This window comes from Thunnus albacares, chromosome 8 (assembly GCF_914725855.1).
Source record: "Thunnus albacares chromosome 8, fThuAlb1.1, whole genome shotgun sequence".
Classification (NCBI taxonomy): domain Eukaryota; kingdom Metazoa; phylum Chordata; class Actinopteri; order Scombriformes; family Scombridae; genus Thunnus; species Thunnus albacares.
The window spans coordinates 2,449,264-2,475,474 of NC_058113.1; the positions used below are offsets into that span (position 1 = coordinate 2,449,264).

Consider the following 26,211-nt stretch of genomic DNA (forward strand, 5'->3'; position numbering starts at 1 on the left):
CCTCTCATCTTTCTTATGGCTAATGCAAAACAATTCAGGCTTGTATAGCCTGGGGACATGGAGCTCAGTGCCACGGCCATGTAAAGGGCTACTGTTTCTGCCGTACTCTGCCAGGCATTACCCCATTATAAACACACAAGGTGAAAAACCAGCGCTGCCTTTAATAAGATGTGATTTTATTAGCTAACAAGCAAGACACAGCAGCAGTGTGTGTGTTTGCTTATTAAATTATTCAGTGTTATTGTAGCGGCGGTCCATAGGGAATGTCCCTGCTAGGAAGACGAGTGAGACGCTTCAATGCTTCAGAGACTATCCCATGCAGACATTTACATAATTAGCCACCATTAGACTCGTATTTTACAGCACAAGTCAATAATTACCCAAACAGTGGGTATTTTGTATTTTCTATTCCTTGGTGTGAATCGTGATTGTAATGTGTGTGTGCGTACATCATGTGTGAGTGTGCAGCACTAAATCGACTAATGCTGATGATGAAGTCTGATCAAAACACTCATCATCACAACAGCGTCTTTTAAACACAACAGACAGGATGTGTGGACGGAATATGTTTACTTAGAGGAGGACAAATGCCTTCTGCCTCCACCTGGATTCACTCAAACACAAAACAACTGCATGTCACAGAAAACAACATTACATATAAAAGGTATCATGGGCTCTGATATTCAAGCTGCTGATTAGTAGGTGCAAACTTTATTATTTTTTTATTTTATTAAGTATTTATTCATGTTTTTAGCTTCCTGATTCACTAATATTTCTACAGTTACTTCATGATTTACTGTATGTTATTTGAGATGAACTTATTGGCTGAAGGCTCTGCTCATGTGACGCTCTAAGTGTTTTATCATATCAAGCCCTGTAGAATATTCTAACAATAACATTTCTACAGAGACTATTGATTCTGATTCTGTTAATTGATTCCAGTTCTTGTCCCTTTCCAGTTATGAAAAAAAAGAGGTTAAATGTTTAGATAACAAAAATATTTTAAATTCTGTGTTTACTTTGACTTTTATTGTGTCATTAAAATAAGTGAATTTAAAGTACTTTTAACTGAATATTCTGCTTTTGTTTTGAGTACTTTCTGTTTCATCTTTTCCCTCAATGACATAGTGAGCTGTTACCAATTCATGGACTTCCATGCGGACATGAACGCGGTTCCATTCGTAATTTTTTCAGAGGTCCGCAGACACAGACATGTCACATGTGTGCACTAGTACACAGGGCTGCAGCGTGATAACTTTGCAGAGTTGTAAAATCCAGTCTGTGAATATTACAAAGTGCTGTGCAGTGTTTTTCTGATCAGCCTTTAAACGCAATAATCTGTTTCTCCAACTGGACTTGCTGGATTGTATTTCATTGTCTCACTGGCACTTTAAACAACACACCCACACAAACACAGCCTCTTGTTTTACACAGCACTGTTTTCAGTCTGAATGCAGTTGAGGAGTTCCTGTACTGAGCTGTACAGCAAGAAAATATTGAGCAACAGCTTAATGACAACAGGAAACAGTAACTTACATACATACACAGTGTGTCATGGCTTGGTATCCCAGGCTCTACTGGAGGTGTTAGCATGGTGCTAATGCTGGCTGATAACACACTCAGGCTAGGAGACCAACGCTGTGCTGCCTTAAATGTTTGGTCAGATTTTATGTACAATCTGACTTACAGCTAATCAGTTTCCCACATGCATTGTGCTCTGCTTTCTCTCTCTTTCTCTTTCTTCTCTCTTTAACAAAATAAAGCCACACTTTAAAGTGTTTACCACGGCCCATCCTTCACTCAGTACTGCTGTGATGTTAGCCATGCATGCTCATACATAAACAAATCAACATTCTGTTGTGTTGATGCATGACATAGATAGGTTCTGGCAGATAGCCACATCCTTGCAGATATGTAGCACGTTTAGAAACCGATAAGCAGAATTGAAATTAAAATTTCTTAATGATTCCTTTGGAATCGGAACTTTGGAGCCCGTTCTAATTTAGAAGCGGTTCTCGATGCCCAACCCTACTTATCATTATTCTACAGTGAGCTTAGCATTACACCCCTATAACATGACAGTTAAAGTATCAAAATCAATGTAACAGAACCAGAGATATTGTCTTTTTTATTCTTCTTCCTTGTCAAAACCTGGTGCCTACATTACCCACAATGCAGCTTGAACATCGGCAGTTTGGTCTGAGATTCAGGTGTGTTATATTAGTAACAGCTAATGTAGCCTGAAGCTGTTAGCCTCCAGCAGAGATGAGGATATTGTTTTCATTTTCAAATTTGTAGTCATGTGACATCACTTGAGGCAATGTATCAGATTTCACACAGCCTCCCTGGAGACACAAAAGCTTTCTACTGCTTTTTTCACATATATAAATGCATTTTGATGTGAATATAATATTTTAAAATAAAGTCAGAGACTGTCAGTCTGTGTCCTGTCTACAGTCTCTCCAGATAACAGAGAAGAGATTTGTCTGCCAGTAGTTGTCAATAACAGGTGCTACTACAACAGTCTAGATGAACAGAGAAGAGGGAATACTCATAACACACCCACATCAGGATTACCACAGACAATATTGCAGACTAGCGCAAACTGAAAATTCCTAGACCTAAGTGAACACGCACTGTCTGTTCCCACCTGTTTACTGATGTCCAACTAGCGGTGAGAGAATGGAAGGAGCCTTATTTCATTCTTTGTAAGTAAAAGGGGATTTAAGGAATTTTATCCTCCTTATACATGATGCCCTGGTGCTGCACATGAGGCTGTGCATTATTTTCAGTTAAAAGAAAGGCTTTTTCTGCAGTTCCAAGGCAGAGAGTTCATTTAAACTTTCCATGAAAGGATCATCTTCCCCCAAGAATATAAATCATAACTCACAGGACATTTGTATAACTGTATAGTATCAACATTCTGTCTAGCAATAGAATTGTGAGACCACACCAAAGTTTGATTACAGTGAACCTCACACCACCATTTCACCACATGTAGCAAACTTGGTTGAAAACAGCACTAATTCCTGGTGGATTACTTTGAAACATTAACATGAGCATGTATTTCTACTATTTACATCACGACTGTTGCAACGAAAGATAAAATAGTTGCTGCGGTGATAACTTTCTAGAGTTGTAAAAGTCATGCAGTGTTTTTGGCGTCTGATAAGTCTTCACGTATTCACGCATCTGTTACTCAAACAGGACTTCTTGCATCATATATGGTCTGAAGGCTGCAAATGAAGTGATGCAGTTTCACAACATCAAATGCATTCACTTAACTTTTTCTTTTTTTGCTTGCTTCTAACAGTTCACTTTACTTTTGCGCAGTTCTCAAAACATTTGAGTTCAGACACTTAATGCTTCTGCTCACAACATTCAAGGTTGGATTTGTCACAAAAAAGCCTTTTGATCCAGAGTTTCTGGTCAGGGAGAATATTACAGTCAGTGTATGAAGCAGAGGGAAATCTATGGTCTGATGTAAATGACAGCAGAGCTACGGAGTAATAAACTAAAAGAGGTTGTTAAATTTGTTTTCTCTTTTTTTTTTTTCCTCACTAATAAATGACTGCAGGTGTGAACAACCTGAATAAAACGGAGAAAACTGTAAACAACACTATTATCCTAAGTATGTTTATCAACCTAAGCCATCATGAACAAATGATATAGACTAACAATGTCTGACCTGAAGCTGTAAATTATGGCTGCAGAGGGACCTCAGCATAGGTGGGATGATTAACAAGCACATATGCTGTTTCCTACACCAACTGTTGTTTTCATTCATTCGTACAGTGAAATGATTAAGAGACTGTGCAACTATCACCGCAGCAGTTTTATAATGAATTGCTTTGAGTATGTTTCAGCGTGAAGAGGAAACACACACAAACATATTAATCACAACTGTGTCACTGTGTGTGAACAGTACCTGTGAATACATGTGTGCTCATGCACAGATGGATGAAAACGAGGTGGGGGAAAAAAGCGAAATCTCAAAGCTGTTGGAGTGCCATCGATGGATTGCGAGAAAAAAAAAAGCACAGCTGTGAGAAATCAAACTTGGAGCAAAGGGATCTTATGCTGGGAAGTTTTCAAACTTGGCTGAATTAGCACAACATCCTTGATATGCAACAGGTATTCTATATGATCCTACACTGAGGGGATTACCAAGCAGAACCTTGACAGGGGCAGAGCTGTTACTTCTAAATGGTACCAGGCAGTTTCAATTGGCAAAAATGTACAGCAGCATTTGATCATGGTGACACAGTGGTCCAATGGTTAGCACTGTCACCTTGTCACCTGTTGTGCGTATGAAATATGTATACATATAGAATATGCATGCATGTGGATCTGATCATGTGAAACTAGTTGAAACATGAGAAGATAATCAATAAAGCTAAACAAATTCTTGTTTAGCTGGATTACTAGTTGCGTACAGTAGGCAACTGCCTCTAGGGGCTCCAAAAGCCCCTGACGGTCTTTCATGACAACTGGATTTTGGTGATTTGATTACTAAACCTAACCCTAACCCTCAACCTAACCCTAACCCCAACGCCCTAACCCTAACGCTAACCCTAACCCTAATCCTAATCCTAACCCTAACCCTTTCACTAACAAATCACTAACAGAGGGACTCTGTTATTTTAGTTTATATGCATATTGCAAAATAAAGTTGTGTTTGATCAGATGTCTCAATACCATGAATTATGACAGCCATTCTGTCCTTTATTACTGTAAGAGGGCAGTCAACTGGTTTTACATGTCAAAGACAAGGAGCTCGCCATAGGTAGTACTACTCAGCCTGTGAGAACAGTTGAATGGAGTCTTCAGGCTTTGGAGAAGCTCTGTCAAGTCTGAAAATTAACCCTGATGATGTCATGTCTCTTTGGTTTGATATTAGCATCTTATTTAATGTCAGATATAAACTAGTGTCATCAAATATTGCTGTTTCAGCACAATTGTAACAGGTTGATCACTCAGTAGGAGCTTAATCCTTATAGGTTTTTGTTAGTATGACTTGCAGTTTAGTGTTTTAGTGTTCCATTAAATTTCCACCTCAACAAAAAATAACCCAGTATTTATATAGAAAACATGCACTATTTATAATTACCATGCAACTTTGAGATATTTGATATGTCTGTAAAATAAGAGTCACCTCAAACTTCATCATGAGCCTTGACACACCTATATTGTGTATTGTATACAAAGCAGCCAGACGCTACATTAGAAAGGACTATACCTGGTTTAATAATATCCAGCTGTAACTGTACCTTAAAGAAGTTCATGGTGGAGCCATCCTCTACCACTCCGTACTCTATCTTCGTCTGCTTGGCCAGGTCGTCAGCAGAGTCGATGGGCGACTCCATCCTCTCCACAGTGAGGAAGGCCGCCAGGTTTGCCGTGTAGGAGGAGATGATGATGAGCGTGAAAAACCACCAGATTCCTCCTACAATTCTGGTGGAGAGGGCTTTTGGCATGAGCTCAGATCCTGAACGAGAGGAGCAGAGGGATGGGGGTGAGGCCTGGTTCAGCACTGGGCTGGAGAGGGGGCAGCACCCAGGCCAGGCCAGGCTAGGCCTCTGCACCTGCTGCCTGGATCACACACTCAGACTCAGACACAGACACACAGAGTGGACAGAGTGGGCAGCTTCATGGTTGGACCTGCTGGAGTATATTTAATAGTCCTACGCTGGCCATGTGAGTCACGCTTCCTGTTTGTTCTGGACTGTCTGACTGTCTTTACTCTTCAGCCTCTACTACAACTAACATAAGACAACCCTGTTTTTTTCTTTGAATTCAAAATAAATATGTTAGTGCCTGGTCACACCAGAAAGTGGAAATTCATTGTGCGTTCTTACTGAAAGCTTGGTGACATGCAGTTGAGGCTAGATGGCAACTTACTGTGGCTGGCAAGCTATCCACCAATGCTCTCTAGTCAGGAAGAGCCTTCTCAGTTGCTAACCAGAGCTTAGCAATAAGTTTAGGCAGTTTTCCAAGAAGTATTAATAGCATTTAAGATTTCTGTGTCACAACTGTCTGCAAGACATAACTCTTTAGTGGAGCAGTTAATACTCTGAAGGTTATATCAATTTGGACTGGATGCCACTAATATGATAGTGTCTGCTTTCTTGGACTGTCCAACTCTCTGTTCCCTCAAAGGTCAACCCTGTCAAGAAATCCTGCATTTAGTCAACAGCATGAACTTGAATCTCTATGCTCACCAAAGCTGAAAGTTCCATATGGCTTACTTCATCTCTACCAGTGAATCCACTAATTACATTGAAATTAACTGACTGTCGAAAATGCTGGACTGAGCAGGCCCTTACACTTTCTGCATGGACTTATTTTTTCTGTTCCTTTTACTTAAATGCTGCCAATCCATTTTCATTCAAGTGTAATGCAGAGTGTATGCAGAGCAGAGAGAAGCATATGCGCATGGGTAGAGTGAGTGGGAGGGAGGAAGGTTTGTTGTCCGGGTGAAAGAAGGTTGGCCTGGGTTATATCAGGACTATTCTACTCGAGTGACTTAAACAATTGGAAGCTGGGATTTTGCATGTTCACTCAGAGGGAAAGCTGATAAAGAGTCAGAGAGATAGGAGGTTAAGAACTCTGTGCTCTACTCCCTTTGTGAGAGACTCAATCTGCACTCTCACTTTTCATCAAATTTTCTTTCTTTTCCACAGTCCCCTGAGTGAGCTGTCTTGTTGAGGGAGCATGCAGGGAAAGACATGACAGCCAACTCTAGCCCACCACTACAGATACTGCAATGGGGAGGGAATGGCAGGTTGGAAGGGGCTGCACACCCCTCCGGGTCCCACCCGTACTCCCTCATCCTGGGGTACTGCAAGTTTCAAGGAGATTGTCTCACTGGTAAACTTACCATTTAAGTGATAAGAACTAATGACTTCTAAATGCCATGCTAATGTCAACCTTCAAACATCACAAAATTAATACTGGTTACTTATAATAATAGAACTATAATCATGCCTGTTCACAAGTGGTGTCTGCTGGAATGTGTTTACTGCTAGCATGCCTCCAGGCTTAAATAATGGAGCAATGGTACCACACCTACTCTTTTGTAACACCATGATAACATTCAAAATATGGGCAATAAAATTCATATTTCAATGCTTTTAGCATGGACCACACAAAATATGTGATAGTTAATTTTTTTTGACTAACAGCACCATCGGACTCCTGACATATTACTCACTGGATAATGTAAGGTAAAGCATGTAGTTTCTTCTAAACTGCCAGCATATTGACATATTGACTAAATAAAGTGAATGCCTTGTATTAGTTAATTCAGTAACAGAACTAATTCAATTGGTACAAGCACTGAGTCATGTCATACTCACCGCTAATTAATTAATGATTCACAAATTAATTCCATCCACTTCTACATTGCCATTTTGTCCCTATTTTGCATGGTTAAGTCAATGTCTATTAAACTCAGGACATCTTAAATTAGACATGTTAACACTGACAGTAACAGCAACTGAAAAAGGGGAAAAAAAACTGTAAAAAAATCAGTGAATGAAAACAGACTAATAGAGAGGAGAAAATCAGAGCAGCAGTATGGTGAGTAGGACATGAAGATGTAATGATGGAATTTGTACAGTGGACATGTATATTATAATGAATTTATCAAGACAACACATAGACATGGAAGAAGCACTGAGTTTGCATTAACTGCAACAGCATCAAATTTACATCATGTCACATGATAGAACCCCAGAGCAATCTATTGGGCAGAGCTGGATTATTGCAAAAGCCAACCAGGCAACTTCCTGAAACATATTTCATTTTATGTATTAGTTAGACATGAACATAAGGGTATAGCTCATAGTTCTTTTGGCAATATGGTTTGAAATGTACTATCTAAAAAAATTTAAATGAAATTGATTGAAGTCACTATTGGTTCAGTAATGGTGGAGAAGTAATTTGGTACTTAAAATGTAGAGGGGGCTCACTTAAGGCCGTTAGGCCTCCCCTACAAATAGGAACAAAACAATGACTTCTTTGTCTGTGTTATCACTTAACATATAAGTTAACCAATGGAACAATCTCCTGAACCTTGTGTGTTTAACCTTTATTAGCCGCAGCCATCCACAATGTCAAACATGGCTCAACCACAGCATCAAAGTCGCCCTGCATGGCCATCAGCCACCCACTTTGCCCATTCATCAAACCACAACCAAGAACAAAAAAAAAACAAGGTAACAGGCATGAACACAAAAACATTTTCATCAGTTCTGTCAGCAGTGGATTCTGCTTATTCTGTGTCCGACCCATGGCCAGCTATCAGATGCAGGTTTGTTTAATAGTGGAACATGTCACCAGCTCAGAGCCTCTTACCCTGTTCCACGTCAGAAACCAGAAAAGAAAAGAGGGGCGACCCACACAGAGAGGCGAGTCGAACCCAAACAGAGCCTGGTTGGGGCTGACTGTCATGTACCCAAGGTAACGTCATGACCAAACAGCACATCCCACAGTTTTCTGGGGGGCGGGGCAAGCCGCCGGGCAAGGGAGCCTCTCTACAGTGTAGACCAGCATTGTGCCATGCAGACACTGTGTGTTCCTCCATTCTAATCCCCCAGCCTTCTGGCCCTCAGCCACATCTTCTCAACTGGTCAACCCAACATAATTGCTCATCATATAAACAACACTACGCTAGGCTGCATCATGTGGCTAAAACAAGTGATATTTACATAAATGTTAACCAGCTCATCTCACCAGTCTTCATTAGTTACATATATACATGCTTTGCTGAAAATCTTTATGCTAAATATTCATAGAATCTTTTGGTAAGGTTTTGTTGGAGAGGGGTTACAGTCAAACCAATCAACATGTTTTGATCTCAAATTGTTTAAACAATACTTGCATCGTAAGAGTCAAATGAATAAAAATCTGTGAAAGAAGTTAGTCAATAATTTGGGGATATTAGTAAGCATGCAGTAAAACTAGGTCATAGCGTGCAACCAGCCAACCAGAGATAAGTTATCAGATACTAAACTCTAAAAAAGACTGAGATGTCTGTGGACCTAAAGGGTCAGTTTACCTAAACAAAGACAAAAAACATAGATTGGTTTTATTTGTACAGGTTTATAGATGACACACTGATTTCTGCCTCCACCCCAATACAAGTCCTGCTCCCATTTCTCTGGCAGTTTTTATTGGAACTACTTGATTCTGAGATGTTGCTGTTGGTTCAGATTTTTTAAATTTCAAATATCAACATCGTTTTAATCCTCAAAGATCAAATATCAGTTGAGCTCACCGGAGAAGCAATTGACCAATAAGAGTTTAGTAGTCGGGATTAAGAATTGGAATATCATGTTCCTACAGTACATAGCTTGCTAACTACCTACTGTGGCAATATCCATTAAAACTAGTGAAAGTAAAATGACCATAAAAATGTTGAAAAACGTTGTTGAGATGGACGTAACTGTAATTTTAATTTTCTAAATATGAGCTACATGGGGTAGCCACTACAGATTTTTTTCTGAAATCTACTGTATTTCAAGTCAAAAATAATGTTACTCTGACAGGGTAATTATATTTTAAAAATTCAAGCCAAAAAAAAATGTTCACATTACTTAAAAAATCAGCAGACTTACTGTGAACAGTTTTCATATGGACTACATTTCCTCAGGAGAAAGTAGTTCCAATGAAAATGGTTCACAGTGAATTCTGTGAATTATCCAGGGTAACAGTAACATTGTTTCTGCAAGGACAATTTCCTGCTCCTGCTTTTTTAAACATAGCTTTTCCTCACTGTGAGTACCACAACTTTCCTTCACCTTCATTGTGCTGGGGTGGAGACATATATTTCAAACTCTGAACAAATAAAACCTAAACATGGATAGATACCATTAGAAATAAGTGGAAAAATGCTTTGTCATTTGGGTTAACTGACCCTTTAAAGCAGCATTATTGACTATAGCAGCTAGTTCTTTGTATGCTCCATTCCACTGACCAGATGCAAGGCAGACATAGAGACCATGCTTTTCAGGCCTTAAAATCATAACTACCTGTTTCAAATATGTTGCATTGTCAATTGCTTTGGAAGAAATGCTAAACTGAAAATGCAACATATCTCCCATTTTTACATGCATTGTAAAAAGATAAAGGCCACTGAAGATTTAAGGTGATAACATTCAATTTTCTCTTAAACATTGACTGTTTTTCTCAGTCTAAAGATGCCAACTAGTTGAGAAGATATGGCATTGGTTTGGCAGAAGGAAACAAAACCAAACAGGCAAGGTAAGCTGCTGAGTTCACATTCTCACTCCGTCTCACACATTTGATTCATCTCAGATATTCTGGGCGGGCACACTTACCTGTTCAAATGGCTGTGAATAGGCTAGGGAAGGGGTAAGAGCTGGGGTGCATGGACAAGGGGAGCATGCAGGAGCACTATCCTCATTCAATGATCACATCACTCAAATCCCAAAACACACTCAGTCTGTCCTGCTGGACTGTACCAGTGAAGCATCTAGCTACATGCACAGAGGCCCCCATGCATGGTCATGGGCCTGGTAAAAGAGCAAGGTTGACCCCCAGCAAAAAAGTGGGACTTGTGCTAGAAAAGGGGGGCAGGCAGAGGCGTCTACCTTGCTGCATGAGAGCTCCAACTCCGAACCAGAAACTATTTAGCAGGGTGAAATTGTTTTCCACTACATCCGAGTCAGGGTTGCAAGGGTGGGGGTTATACCACTCGTAGGGACTAAACCTGTGACAATTAACAAAGAACACACACATATATATGTTTATTGCAGTTGCATAAAGACACATGAAGAGCAGACAATGTCGTCCTACCTGGGGAGACGGGAGAAAAAACAATGGTTAGTTAGTCATGTCCAGAGATGAGACACTACATATCATGCGTGAGAACACTTCCCAAATCAATAAGCATTGCTATGCCTTCATGTACATATCTCAGATTGCTATGCTATTAATTGGATTAGTACAATAAGAGTATATTACATGAATTACTGGAAGATGCTGATTAGGATTGCTTCACTGAATAACCTATTAGTCAAAATAAAGCCTCAAAAATGACTGCTCATCTGAATCTCTTGTGTGTTTTTCAATTTTAATAACATACAATACTTGGGGAGTGGGCTTGAATTAACACCACTCATACTCCAAAAGTGGCTCCTCATGTGGGCGTGCTCATATCAAAGGCAATTCCCTCAGTAATTTAATCGATGGGGTCTGAAAATAACTTCATTGTCAGCTGAGAAAAGAACTAATAATCCTTATAATCTTGGAGGAGCATTAATATTCAGCAGATCAAACGGTTCATTCCCATCATGCCCACGCTGGCCCCAGTGCTCCCCCTCACTCGACGCACTCCTCAAGCTGAAAGATTTCTCATTTATTCATGTTAAATAAAAGTGACATTACATTAGTAAAGGTTGATTGGTCTACAATTAAGCATCCTGACCTGATTTGGTTTGTGCCAGAGTAGAGGGGGAACTGGAGCCCTATCTTGACTCAAGCTGTTTAACAGACACAAGGGTTTGACTAATCAAATTGCAATGCATAATGTAGACTTGTCTCAGTGTGGGCCTTTTACTGCACTGGAAGTCAAAAATGATAACTTCAAGTGGATGTAACATCTGCATGGAGGATAATGCAGATGAAAGTGCTGCACCGCTTCATGTCAAGGTTTTGATCCATTGTCCTCTGGGTAAAATACAGTAGTGCTGGGTTGAATACGGTAATACATGGCTCTATATGAAGATGTATGGCTGTATTGATAAAATGACAGCATCATAACTGTACCCTGTCATTGACTAATGGGCTTTGCCATTATAATGTGGTTAGCGGTGGCGTTCCTTTTCACCCCTACAACACTCAGGAGGATATTGTCGAGTGTAGCTCAAGGACCTCTGAATGTCCCCCGATTTCTGCTTTAAGAGAATCCTTGGCCTTAAATCAATCTGTCCGCTCACTCAATTTGTCCCAGATTTGCTTGCATGTCAATTTGCAATGCCAAATTGAGTTCAGCTGAACTGCGACCTTGCTGTGGCGTATGTGACTATGTGACCCAATCCCTTGTGCAGAGGTCTCCGAGTGTGTTTCCTACAATCATGTTGAGAAAAGCCAATTACCGCTCGCCATGAACATGGATGAGCAAAGTTGTCATCAGTGTTGTGCTGGAGCATGGGAGTGTCAGGCAGACTGGCTGTACTGTTGCTGCTGCTGCTGCTGGTGGTTGGGTCAGGGAATGCTAAACCAAGGCCGTTTATAGGCGACAACACAGCTTAACCTGTCTCTCACTGTAGGGCTGTTCAGCCCGTTTGCTGTCATTTTGATCCAATTACACTGCCCTTACATTATCTCAGGTCATCTGTGCTGCAGAGGGAGAAACTTTGAGCAAGGTCAGTGCAGAGATAAGTGCGGACGAAAAAGCAAGGAATTCACCAGCAGCGCAGAAGCAATGTGAGGCTTTTATCTTTCCATGGGGGCAGGGTCATCCTGCAGAAAACTACAGCGATGATACGCATGATAAGGCCAATGTCAGGAGAGATGAATCAACAGCATCACAATGGTCCTGTTGCTCTGTCACAGGAGGATAAACTTTATATTTCTACACGTGAGCTTTTCACTTATATTTTTAGAAATTCTGCTTTGTGCAATAAATGACCAGATCAGTGTACCTTGCATTTCTGTTGACCATTTTCCAAAGCATGTTGTTGTCTTTTAGATTTTTAACACACTTTTATTTCCAGTGAGTTTGACTACTGTAATGGTCTTTGAACAGGTCAGAATGCTGTTACAGCCTTAACAAAAATGCACAAAAGTGACCACCAATTCTCCGGTCTCTGCATTGGTCTTCAGTGTGTCATAGAACAGCGTTTTTACTGCTGCTTGTTTATAAATCAAAATACATTACCTTCTCTGCCTCTGAAGTAACTGAGTTGCAGTTTGCTAAACATTTCCAGAGGTCAGAGTTTCCAGAGTTACCAACTTAAATATCCAGGTTTAAAATGTTTATGTGCTCATCACCTCTGACTGGACCTTAAACATGCATCATTATTCACTTTGCACTTACATCTTACCTATCAAGGATTAATTTTTACGTCTCCATGCTGGTGACAGCCGTGGCTGGAGGAATTATGTTTTTGGGTTCAAATTTGGCACAAATATCACTTGGACTCAAGGATGAACTGATTAGAATTTGGTGGTCCAACGTCAAAGGTCAAGGTCACTGTGACCTCATGTCTGTCCTATTCTCATTAATGTGATATCTCAAGAACGCCTGAAGAGAATTTCATTACATCTGGCACAAATATCCACTTGAATTGAAGGATGAACTGATTAGAATTTGGTGGTCAACGGTCACTGTGCCCTCACAAAACATGGTTCTGGCCATAACTCAATAATGTGTACACTAATTATGACAGAGTTTCACGCAAATTTCTAATAGGATAAAATGATGAAGTGATGATATTTTATATCAAAAAGGTCAAAGGTCAACTTCACTATGATATCACAATGTTCTGCAAAAATGCTTTTCTGGCCGTTATTCAACACCATAAGTCAGGAACAGAAGGGGAGATAGGGACCATATTTCACATTTGGTCAGATACTGAACTGGTGACACTAATCCCACCTTGAAACTGTGGTGATTGTTTAGATCTTCTGTGCTGCCAGGTTGAAGATGTGTGTGAAACATCCACGTTTTAGAATTTGTAGCTTTTTTGCAGCAACATCTATATCTGAAGCATCGTTTATTGTCATGGCTACAACTTTGTGCTCTATCAGAATCAGCTTTATTGGCCAAATATGTCAACATATACAAGGAAAATAACATCTTTTATTAAATTCCTTCAAAGTCTTCACAACAGACATTATATAACAGATTTTACATCCATGTCTGTCCAGACATGCAAACTGCAATTTGACTGGTTGTCGTCTGCTTGGCAGTATTTCTGGTTCTCTTTATATCTGTATACTTTCTTCTAAAATTATTTCTGTCCTTTTAGTTCGTGTTTTAATGTTGCATGCCATCTTTGATTTTGTTTCCTGTCCCTGCACCTACAAAATAAACTTCCTTTGCTTTGTTTTGTCATTGGTTACCATTCGTCTTTTAAAATCACTGAAAATATAATTTCATCGACTTGGATCTTGCTTGACAAAGATAATCTGCAGGTGCACAAAAGTTGATTGAAACCTGTAAAACATACATCTTAACTATTTTAAGCTGTTTTCAAATCTTTATATGATGAATTTCATACTTTACAGAAATGAGTGGTTGCCTTGGAGGCATCAAATAAAACATTATGGTGTGCCTTGGAAAATGGTCAGCAATAAAGTGCAGGCTAAATTATTTGTAGTACAGGCAATGTCCTTCCAAGTTCAATGAACATGGTGCTAATCAGTCTGACACTATTTTTTATCAGATATCATGCAGTCATAATCATCCATCCCTTATATGACACAGCCTCCTATATGACAACAGCTACATAAAACAGGAGAGCTGAATTACTTTAAAGGCAGCTGAAATTGTTGACCCTCCCTTTTACTTATCCCAGTTGTGTTTTCAGAATCTAACGCCTGGGACACACAGCCTACTTCTACCTGAGCAGTGCTTGTGTGTTGCTGAACTGCTGCGGTGTTCACACAGACAGCATTGCTGCTGCGGCGCTGCTACTGCCAGCTTTATCTTTATACATAGAGTTTGGCTTTGATAATGTTTCATATCATTTCATTATAAATTTCATTTGTATTTAGTTTACACAGAAAAATGTTAAGACGCATGTGCTCATTTGTGAAAAATAAATAATATGTGAGGTGAAAGCAGCTTTCTTTCTGACAGGCATGGTGTGGTCTGGTTGGAATACTTCTGTGTCAGACACATACACTCCTCACACAGGACGGGTTCTATATTTGACCTGCAGTGGTGACACTTTATATATATTTTTTTTGTCTGTAACATATTCTACAGATATAAACATTGAAACTATGGTGAAAGGTGTAATGTTGCTGGTATGAAGCCAGTATGACTGTCAACTGATCATTTTCTCTGTCTATTTTTGAGAACTGCACGTGTGATGCAGGAAAAATAGGCGAGACCCCAAATCTCTAGATGACATGCAGCTTCTCCAATCTGTTAACATGGGTGCTGATATGACAAGTAAGAGGTTCACACAGGCTGTGTGTACCAAGCTAAGTTTATGAGATGATTTTTATGAGCATATACCCAGAACATCCTGCTCAGAGGACTGCAAGCAATTCAGAAGATGATTTCAACCCCATGATGAGGGTTGTGCCTTTAATATGAGCATGCACTTACCGCAGATATTTGATTTGAAGACTGAGGACAGACACATTACACTTTGATAGGAGGGAAAAAAGACTTTGCACACAGAGAAATGTTCCAATTTTGAGCAAGAAAAGCAAGGACTAAATATCAATATCATGAGTCATAATTTTTTTTAGAGAAAAACAAGAAATATTCTGCACAAACGCTCTGAGAGATTACCGTTACTAAGCTTTGCCTCTGCTTCTCAGGTATCCTTAGAAAACTGGCTGGATTCAGAGGATGTAGGGAATTTGATTTCCCAAAGTGTGACAAGGTGATAATGCACAGGCTTTAGCAGAGGTGCTATTAGTCATTAGGTGTCATTAGAGGAAACTTAAAAGCAATAACAGCCATTAACGTTAACATCAGTAACTGGAGATATCAGGGCAGGTGGCAGGACAACAGAGTAGTTGTGGTTTTAACTGTGCACCCATGTGGAACAGGCCTACAAACGGCGAAGAGAGGCTACTCTAACTCTACACTTTGTACGTCAGTCCCAGTATTCAGTCTCTGTCAGTCTCTCACTCATACAAACAGTCAGTCACACAGTGCAGCACAAACACAAGCATACATAGATAAAATGTGTAATGTGTACACACACATACATATATATATATATTTATATACAGTATATAAATGCACAGTGAACTAAACCTTGTGGTATTAGGTCTTGCCTGTCAAATTTATGTGCTAGACAGTTTGGTCTCACAAACTTTTGTGAAATGAGCAGAACTTCTTGACATACAAATGCTGCATGTGAGCAAGAATTAGGAAACATACATTTCCCCCACTAGGAAAGGATTAAGTTGAGGACACAGGACAGTATCTTGATATTTTGACACTGGTAACCTTTTTTTTATATAAAACAGAAACCTGGCTGAAAGGTACAAAAAAAAAGGAGAAACTGTTCTTACTAAGACAAACGACAGCATCGACAGCAACCGCCATGTGAATTATGATCTTGTCTGTAAGGAGCAGAGGCAGAAGTAGTGTGTCATTGTTTTAGAGCCATAATGCTTGGTAAGGAGAGGGATAGGGTGGATATGTTGAGCTTTTCTTTCTGGTTTCCTATACCAACAGGCATTTTCTTGGCAAGTCTGATTTCTACATAAATATAATTAATCATGAATTTTGAATGGAAATATTCACGTTAAACATTTCTTTCATTTTCAAAGAATTCTGTTTTTTTCTGAGAGTGAAAATGTTCAATGGAAACAATATTTGAAGCTATCAAGAGACTTTGAGAAGCACATAAAAAGAAGAAGGCCAAAAACACAGTTCCTGTCTAAGGACTGACTGAAAGGGATTTAAATACTAAAAGGTAATGCACACTTTCTATACTCACATTCAGTCCTAAACATTGAACATGTAAATGTAGATGGTGGCAAGAGTTTGTTATCTTGCTTAAGGAGAAAAATACATGTTATCTATTGCATTTCTTAGACTAAGACATATTGTACTGACAACATACCAAATCATGAGGAACAATGAACAACCTAACTTAAGACAAGTTCTCTCTGCGTTAACCACATGGTAGAACACAAAGTTGTTCAGTTGTTCCTATGATGTCTTAAAGTGCTGCTTGTCTCACTTACCCCTGATGGTATGAAACCATGCATTAGTTGTGTTTCTTTCTGCAGAGCTATACATCTTTAGATTTCCAGTATTTTTCTTTTGGGACTTGTTCTTCAGTAGAAAGTAGTTGCAATAAAAAAAAAAACAACAAAAACAAAAACCAAGCAAACTTTTGACAGCAAGGTCTGAGGATTATTTAGAGTAATGGGGTCATTATTTCTTGAAAGATATGTTGCTGATGACTCTTTCAAAACGATGTGAGCACCACCAACTAAATTCCATTCACTTCCATTGTGTTTAGCTGGAGATAGAAATCTCAGAAACAGATATTTCAATACCTGTGCAAAATAAACAAGGAGCTATCTGCATGGATAGATACAACTAGAGGTAAGTGAGAAAATATTTGACACACTGCTATGACACTTCAACTATTAGAGCTTATCCAGTATATTGTAAACATGTGAATGTTTGTGTCACAATTCTTTCATGGTGGGAAAACGTTCATTTCCACATCCTTCATGTTCATAATACGTATTCTGCTTATCAGACTTCTCATTTCATAAAATTTTGTGAGATTGTCGTGTGCTTCACTCTACAGCAAAAAACATGCAACTGTAGCACAGCATGCATCTGTGTATACAGGAGAAAAGAAGGAGTAAAGTGAGGGGGGGGAATTTATACACTTACCCAAACACTTACTTATTGTGATATTAAATACAGATAGGTGCATATTCTGAGCCAACTTAGATGACAGTTGTCGCTTTTTATTCTCTTGTGTGATCATATCGCCAGTAACATCGGAAAAACACGTGTGTTAACGGTAAAACTGTCGGGTACGGCCGCAAGAGAGCCGATGTCTTCCCAAGAGTTTTAGAGTTAACATGAACTTTTCTTTCTCTTTTTTTCTTCACCATGCTTCAAACCGCAGCCACGAGCGAGAGCCACTGGATCAAGTGAGTGAGCCTTCAGAAAACATTGGCCTAGTTTCATCGACTGAGAGGATTTGTTGGAGCGAAGACACTAAAAAGGCGAGAAAACCGGCACAAATCATGCGTTGTGTCATTTCGCCAGCTAAAGCGTTCTTGATGTGGTCTGCATCAACAAAGTAAACTGAAGAATAGATGCACACAAAGGAAAAATATACAGAGATACTGTAACATACGTTTAGTTGTCCTATCGATCTATGCAAAATGATCTTACAGTGGTGTATGAGTTAGGTCACAACAATACCAAAATAAATACAGGCTCTAATATTGTATTCTGTAAGATTCCATCTCTTTCCATGCCTAGAGGTCTTTATACAATCTAATAACAAATAACAAACAATCTGACTAAATAAAAAAAAAATCACTACTAGCATGATCAACTGAGTTCTAAAACCTTGTAAGTCTTGAGAAATGTTCTCAACAAGCATGTTCAGAGAAATGTATTTAAACTCTGAAGCACTCCCTCCTTGGTTTCAGTTTCTTTGGAAAAAAGTACAATGTCATCTGAACCTGGGTGGCACTGATTAACTGCAGTGAGAGAAGTGAAACTGCAGGTCATAGCTCCTCTTATAAGAGAACTTTGGTGCAGTCCTTCAGAAGTGAGAAAGTAATCCAAAGCAATTACAAAACAAACAGACAAACAACCCTAAAGGTACAGTTCTGTTGTAAACAGACAGATGTTGGCATCTCATCATCAATAGTTCTTCATTCTTTTGAAGGCCTGGCATAACAAAGCTGTCTGGACAGACATATTTTGTTATATCTACATGGATCTCAGCTGCCAGAAAATACCAGAAAAGGTCAAGTCATGGCAAAGAGTGCAGATACATTTGTCATGATAAACACAAGTTACAGGGATTGGAATCAGATTTGACTATTAACAGATTCCTGTTTCCATATGACTTCTGTTTTTGTCCATTATTGGATCCTGTGAACCAAGACAAGCAAACAAACCTGTGACAGAACATACCTCTGAGTCATACCTGAGTGTTTGAGGCAAGGTGAAGGAAACCAGAGAAAAGAAAAGACAGTATAGACTCTGAGACACTGGGGACAGCGAGGGAAAGGTGGGAGAAGGGCAGCAGCCGTTCACATCGAGCTTGACACATCCCACACACACACACACACACACACACACACACACACACTTTCACACACACATATCTATATGAGTGCACAACCTTTCTGCCACTCTCTCAGACACATACACACAACCCTGAAACGGCTGATAGGCCTATAACTTCTCTGTCTAAGGTCTGTGTTCCTGTGTATGTCAATGTCTCCTGTTTTTTTGTTTTTTTTTATGCTGGTAACAATGTGAGTAGAAACAGGCCAGGAGTAACCTAGCAGCCTTGCAGAGTGCCAATCTGAAACAAGATATTCCTCAAGCAAAAATTAATCCTCAAGAAAAGTCTAATGGTATAAACAGGTAAATATCCTTGTGATCCTTCATGGTTAGATCTCATTAAACACATTACACAGCAATGACATTGAGTCTGAGCTTTTGATACATGACCATTGATTAGTGTCAGCACTGTCACTGAGCGGTAAAGCTTTTACTATGAGCGAGTCAGTGTGCTCAGGATGCAGATCCTGTAATTACAGAGATTAGCCTGTTAGTTAAATGGGCGAGGCTGAGCGATGGCAGCTTAGTATGTTTTCTGACTGTGTGTGAAGCCGTGATCACTGGAAGTGACATGTTACCTGGCTATGACAAACAGCACACAACTGACACCCAAGTAAGCCAGCAGAATATACATCCAGATATCAGGCGAGAGAGGGTTGAGGAAGGAGAAGACCCCAGGGTTGGTCCCGTTGGGCTTGCGGTACAGTATACTTATACCCAGCGTCATGAAGGGCTTGGAGAAGTCGATAACCTTCTCGCGCACGTATGTGATGGCGAGGGGAGCCACTGCCAGATCAGCTCTCTGTCAACAGCAAACATAAAAAGGGAAGAGGGATAGGCTATAAGTCACTGGCACTGGAAGCATTTAGAGGCAATCAAATTAAGAAAACAGGGTCTTTACACACTACAGAGTCTGTCCCAAGGCACTTAGCAAGAAATTTAAAGCTCTCTTTTTCTCTCCACCCATCAAGTATGCTCTTGCTGCTAAACTCACCTTTTTCCTCTCTGGAGCCTAAATCAATGCATTTATTTATTTTATTTACCTACTTTCTCCTTTTTGTTGGGATGGTTAGAGGCTTTAGACTACCCTAGTGCTATATTTGATGGAATGAACTGGAATGTGCTGTAAGGAGACATGTAGGACAGGTTGCTAACGCTTTGTGAGGCTAAAATAAAAAGAGACATCTTCATACCTATAATTTACCAGCTGATCTGCAGCTTTGGACTGAAGGAGGAAACAGGAGCATCTACACTATTGTTGATTTTGATTCAAATATGTCTATGTTCCTTTATTAATAGTCTCATGTAGCCAGAGTTTTGACTATTAGCAGTTTGGACCATAATATTCTATTTAGATTTAATTAGATTCTCCAGTGCCTATTATATTCTTTTTGAACCTACACCAGAGTACACTACTTTCCTATACTGAAAAACGGCTAAATTTGACCACATTCATGTGCGTCAGGTAGATGTGATGTCCGTCAAATCATACTACATTATGCAACATGGCTATCATGGTCAGTGGTACAATAGCTTAACGATCTCTCAGTGATATAGTGGCAACTTCATCAAAAATCTGTAGAGTTTAGTTTAAATACAAGCTTCCATCCATCCATAAAGAACACACCGCAGGACTCTCCTACCCTGTTGTCTAACAGGAAATGATATCTTTTGATATGATAACTGTTGCACAGCACATTTTTTAACATCTTCCAGGACTTCAGGAATGAGACTCTACAAAGTCAAATGCAGTAATTTGCTACTGAGCAGTATGCTTGTGTTCTGCTAAAGCTGCTAAATGTTTGTTTTGTTTGCTGACAGCAGACTGGTCATATCAATGCATCTGCGTCATTTGGAAGTGTGTAGATGACTCTGACATAACCATTGTTGCTTCACAATATATAGAGACAATGAATAACTCAGTGGTCAGATTTGAGGCCTGGCTTCACAAGACTTGGTTTTTGGTTTGTCTGTCAATGCAGTGTTGTTGAAATTCACACCTATAGCCCTTTTCCACTGCAGGAATTTACCAACCTGTAATGTGGAGCTTACTATGGCATGAACTTTTAAGACCCTAGAGAGGCTTTGGTACAAGGTTCATCCTTGCATTTCTACTGTATTGTAAAAAACATTTACAGACATTTTGGATGCGTACCATAAAAAGCCAAAGGCAGGACTGACTACATCACAGTGTTAATGCACTGTTTGGTAGTGAAGTAAGTAGTTATGTGTCAGACAACAATGTAAGAAGTGGTGCTATTATAGTGACTGATATTTCATTATTTCTAACCGCTGATTCTAGCTCCATCTGAATGGCCTTTTCTCACCAAATACTAATGACAACTTTGAAATCTCTGTTTTTCTAATGACCATTCTTCATTGGCAGCGCTGCCAAAAAAAAACCCCCCTGAACTTGCATCTAGTATACCTCCTGAGCAAATGTAGTTCCAAGAACTGATTGACAAGCCAGGCAGAGAACAGGGGAGACAAAAGCAGATCCCATGACAAGAAATATATGTTATGTTTCTGAGCTAGAGAGACCAAAAAGGCACCTAGCTACAGTACAGTGGAAAGTTGGCTCAACTTTACGCAAATGTCCTCTGATGCAATGTGAGCGACAACCAGGTGAGAGCCAATCACGCTCCTTTTTTATTCAAGCACAGAGTTGTTGTCTACCGCTCCACCCCGATACGTGAAAGAACATTAAGCAAAAATGATGAAAAGCTGATTGCAGCACTTTCTGGCTTCCTAATTCTCTGCGTGTCTTTAATGAGCTACCAGGATTTATAAGAGACGAATGACAATGTGTGGAAACAAATCACTGACATTGTTGGTTCATTAGTACAGTGGCTACGTAAGAAAACAACTGTCCAGTCAGAGCAGAGTAAATTACCTACTTAACACAACACACACACACAGGACTACAGATTGTGTGAATGCACTGTTAATGGGGTGTAAAAACACTGTACACAATGTGTTACCACTCTCAACATAGGTACCCATTTGCACCTCACATTCTGATAAATAATCAACATAAACATGATGTTTCTACAGAGTTATTTATAATAATATGGATTATGGAATAATAATTATTCCGTAATCCCTTCTTTGGCAAGCACATGGTTCGTGCTTATGTGTGAAACCTGTGCTTTTTGAGATATAGAGGAGGGATGTGTAGAAAGGAAAGTCATGTTACCGTATCTGAGGTGAAAAGCGTGTTGTGCTGTTGACAGTTAATAAATCTCAGGCTGCTTTGTGACTATAAATGCTAAACATTCACAGCAAGGTCAAGTGGTTCATTTCTCAAAGATACATCCTTTTTGTCTTATGAAGGTTACCATATATCACTTGAGGATGAAGTGACTGAGCTCACTGCTCACAGCTGTGATACATGAAAAGTCTCTAATATCAGAGGGGTGTACTATGAAGCAAGTTCAACATACTCAGGCTTTCTTTGTGTTAGCTGGCTCCACAAAACCCTACACTGGCGATCAGAGATAAGTGGTATCACGACAGTGGTTAGGAACTTTTTCTTTGTTAACTCAGGCTTTCTGCTTCAGGCTCTGTGCGCGTCCCCATGAAAGGGGGGTGTTAAGCACGTCATTTGACTCTTTTTTACCGCCTACTTCAGTCAGGAGGAACAGGTCATTATAGTCATTATAACGGAGAGCTATCAAGAGTATAAATACATTAATACAGCAAAAAGCAACACTGTTGCTGCAAATAAGGCGAGAGAGAGGAAAGCTGGCAGAAAATTGCTGATCATGTAAATTTGTTAATTAAAAAACTAATTCCTAATTAGTCAATATACTTATTTTACCACTCAATGCACTTTCAATGCCTCCTACATCCAGAGCTCTTAAACTTGATGCAGCAGATTTAAATATTATACTCAAGAAGTGCATTCAGGTCTGACTCTGTCCCATAACGAAGGATAATCACTTTACATTCTGGCCAAATCAAAATGACATTAATATTATAGATTTAATATTAAATACCAATGGACTAATCAATTTTATTTATTTATTTTTTTTTGTTTAAGGTATTTCTTCATTAGTTTTTTGTTTCTTATTAGTTCTTTTTTAAAATTCAAAATACAGTTTGATATATTGTAACAAAATCCCACAAGTAACCCTAACCTATTGCACCATTACAAATGTATAATATGACATATCAAATCAATGGCAACTAATCCATTTTCTAATCGGTGTACTAATAGCTGCAGTACCAGCAGTTTTAAATGGACTTAGCAGCAAATCAGGTAGTTAGTGAAAGGACGGCGCTTTTTATTGCTGATTTATGCCAAAACTCAGAACATAACCTGGTCTGGAGCAGGTTATGTTCTGTTTGCAGTTTGCAGTATAAGTTGCCATGGTGATCTCACCAGGTTAAAAGAGAGCTACCTCCGTGACATTGAAAACTCTGGCTTTAGGCTCAACATATCTGGTTAACCCACTAATCTAGCTCTGTAGTACACTCCTCAGGCCTCTCTGCATCTAGCACACTACTATAATGCTGCACAGTGAAAATACTAATTCAAGCAATGGTTGCTTTTCAGCAGAATACATCAGAATGTGTTTACTCCACTTTGAGCTTTACACCAACCAAAGATAATTTTGTTGAATTCCTTTGACAGGATGTTTCCAACTTGTTCAGCTCAATTCAGCGTTTCCTCCTCAACTGAACTTCTTCTCTGAGAGTCCACACTCCCAGGTCTTCTGAGGGCCTGTCTGCTGCAATCACCATCTGTCTAAGTCGAGCCCGGACCCAGCACAAAGAAGTGGGGCAAACCCACACTAAACATAATCTCACAAGGGATTGGGCCCTTCACCCATGAAAAGACCAGACTATCTGTCACGACGGCCAATCACTGCACTGATCAAGAGCAGAAGCAGAAGACAAGCGCGCAGAGTTAAGGGAGACTTGACCCCTCGTGGGTGCTACTTCTAATGGGGTCAGATATTGACTTTAGGCCGTACTGGCCTGCCATTTTTCTGCCCATGCAGTTTATCCTATCTGGGACTTTGTCGAGCGTAATGATCTAGACTGTGAGCAGATTGTGTGTGCTTGTGTGTGTGTGTTTTAATAAGCTCTGTAGGGGAAACAACTCATGAAAGAATCTATGCTCTCCTCGCATCACTGTACTCTCAAATAGTGCTAGTTGGTACCTCCCTCTTCTTTTTTTCTGTTTCATCTTCTTTCTCTCTTTATGTGTCTCAGTGTAAAGTATCTATTCATTGCTTATCCATGGCCATTTCCCAGCAAAGTGCGGATAGTTATATAGTTTTATGGGGCTTTATTCCTTCCTTCCTTTATTCCTTCCTTCCTTTATTCCTTCCTTCCTTCTTTATTCTGTACTATTCATCTGTTTTTGTACTTTCTTTTGCTTTGATGCTTTAATTTCCCTGCATGGAATCAATAAAATGTCTTTTTCCATCTTTGAATTGCTTGTTTGGTCTGACCAACAGTATAAAACACATATGTTTGACATTTTAGTTGACACATTATGTCTTATGAATTGATTATTTTTGTTATTGGTTATTTTCCCTCGAGTGACTGATCAATTACTCGACTAATCATTTCAGCACTACAACTAAACTGTAAGGACACAATCAGATGAGGTGTGGTTTTTGATCTGTAGTGACAGGAAAGCTGAGATCAGATCTATATGAGGATTGTGACAGTCTCTCAAAAAAAATATACAAGTTTGAATACACTTTTTGACCAATAATTGCTCTAATACACACCAAAAAAAACTTATTTTTAAGCCAAAATTGTTTTCCTCACCATCAATTTGTCCTTTACAAAAGTGCTGGCTGCTTTATATCGTTTTTGCTACTCTGCTTTCTCATAACGTTGTATGTTGAATGAGTTTATTTATCAGTTTATTTTTTTGGTTTTGCTGCCATCCCTACCGACATTATACTCACCATGTTAATTGCAGAGATCTGGGAACAATGTGACATTGCTAAAAAGAAATCCGTCAGATAATGACAGGTTGTACCGTAAACAAACTGCAGGTTGCTTTGTGCATTGCGGTGTGGGACAATAGTGAACATCAACACAACACTCTAGAATCAAGTAATTTTTAGTTTGCATACTGACCTTTTCAAATATATTTAATTTTGTCACCTTTACAAAGTGGATACAATACATACTCAAAACCTGCTTATTAGCATGTAGTATGAAATTGTAACAGCTTTTCTGTACAATGAGGAATTGTACTGACATTTCAGGGAGATTTTTTTTTATTTTTTTTTTACTTTCAAATAAAGTGATCATCTGACTGCTACTGTTTCTTGCCATAGGCCTTCTACACCGCCATGTTCCCCGATTTTAGCAATTAACTTTGTGAGTATAATGGTATCATAAGTGATAGAACAACTATGAAAATTATTACCATCTTTGATAATGTTTAGAGACTCACGTGGTCCATTAGCTCCTTGACCATGCCATTCCACTGGCCCGTGTTCTCATCCTGAGCACCGTATTTCCCATCTTCCACCAGGCGGATCTCATAGGTGAAGCCCAGGATGTTGGCGAGCTCTCTCAGCAGGTCTATGCAGTAGCCCTCAAAGCGGTCGTTCCCATACAGCGGCTTGTCAGACTTCTTGAACATCACATATGGCTCCTCCTGTCAGGTGAAATAGTGGAGGAGGTTTGAGTCTCCGCAGCGCTTGGCAGCTTTTACCTACTGATAAGGCCTATCTGAGAAGGTGTCTGATGTGAGAGATAGGCTTTGGAGCGGTGTGAGCCCAAACACACACTGGCTCAGCTGGTAAAGCATGTGTAAAGCTGTTGTGTTACTGTGTGTTTGTGTGTGTGTGTGCTTGCCAGCAGTCCCCATTCTGTGATGTGAGGTAGGGTGGGTGCAAAGTGTGGCATGACCATAATAAGAGATAATCCCCCCATATCAATGACTCTGTGCTCCTCTCAGGCACAGCAGGCTGGCTTTGGGCCCAGGCCCAGCTTTCAGGACACCACACGCTTTGTCAATAAGATAAGAGATGCTGATAGACGGACACAAAAAGAGAGAGCAAGAGCCGGCACATCCCCTCTGTTCACACAAACAGCTGGGGAGATTACTAATGTCTTCTTTCATACCGCTTCCTTTCTCCCTCCCGCCTACCGAGCATCTCCTCCGCCACGTCCTGCTCCTCTCTTCCCTCTACGTTTCATTCCTCATTTCCTCCTCCTCCTCCTCC

At 39.7% G+C, this 26,211-nt stretch overlaps 1 protein-coding gene across 5 annotated transcripts in view; it reads right to left on the minus strand.

Annotated features, from left to right (window-relative positions):
* Window positions 1-26,211, minus strand: part of grik2 (glutamate receptor, ionotropic, kainate 2) — a 288,725-nt gene that overhangs the window by 52,980 nt on the left and 209,534 nt on the right. For 4 of the 5 annotated variants that reach the window (XM_044359252.1, XM_044359255.1, XM_044359254.1 and 1 more), the window contains 4 exons: window positions 25,434-25,640; window positions 19,585-19,808; window positions 10,617-10,735; window positions 5,271-5,488 (listed from right to left, as the gene is read on the minus strand). In XM_044359252.1, coding sequence (XP_044215187.1) covers window positions 5,271-5,488; window positions 10,617-10,735; window positions 19,585-19,808; window positions 25,434-25,640 — 768 coding nt within the window. Of the gene's footprint in view, window positions 1-5,270; window positions 5,489-10,616; window positions 10,736-10,757; window positions 10,822-19,584; window positions 19,809-25,433; window positions 25,641-26,211 lie in introns of those variants that run through there. The other variant, XM_044359256.1, reaches the window with a different exon arrangement.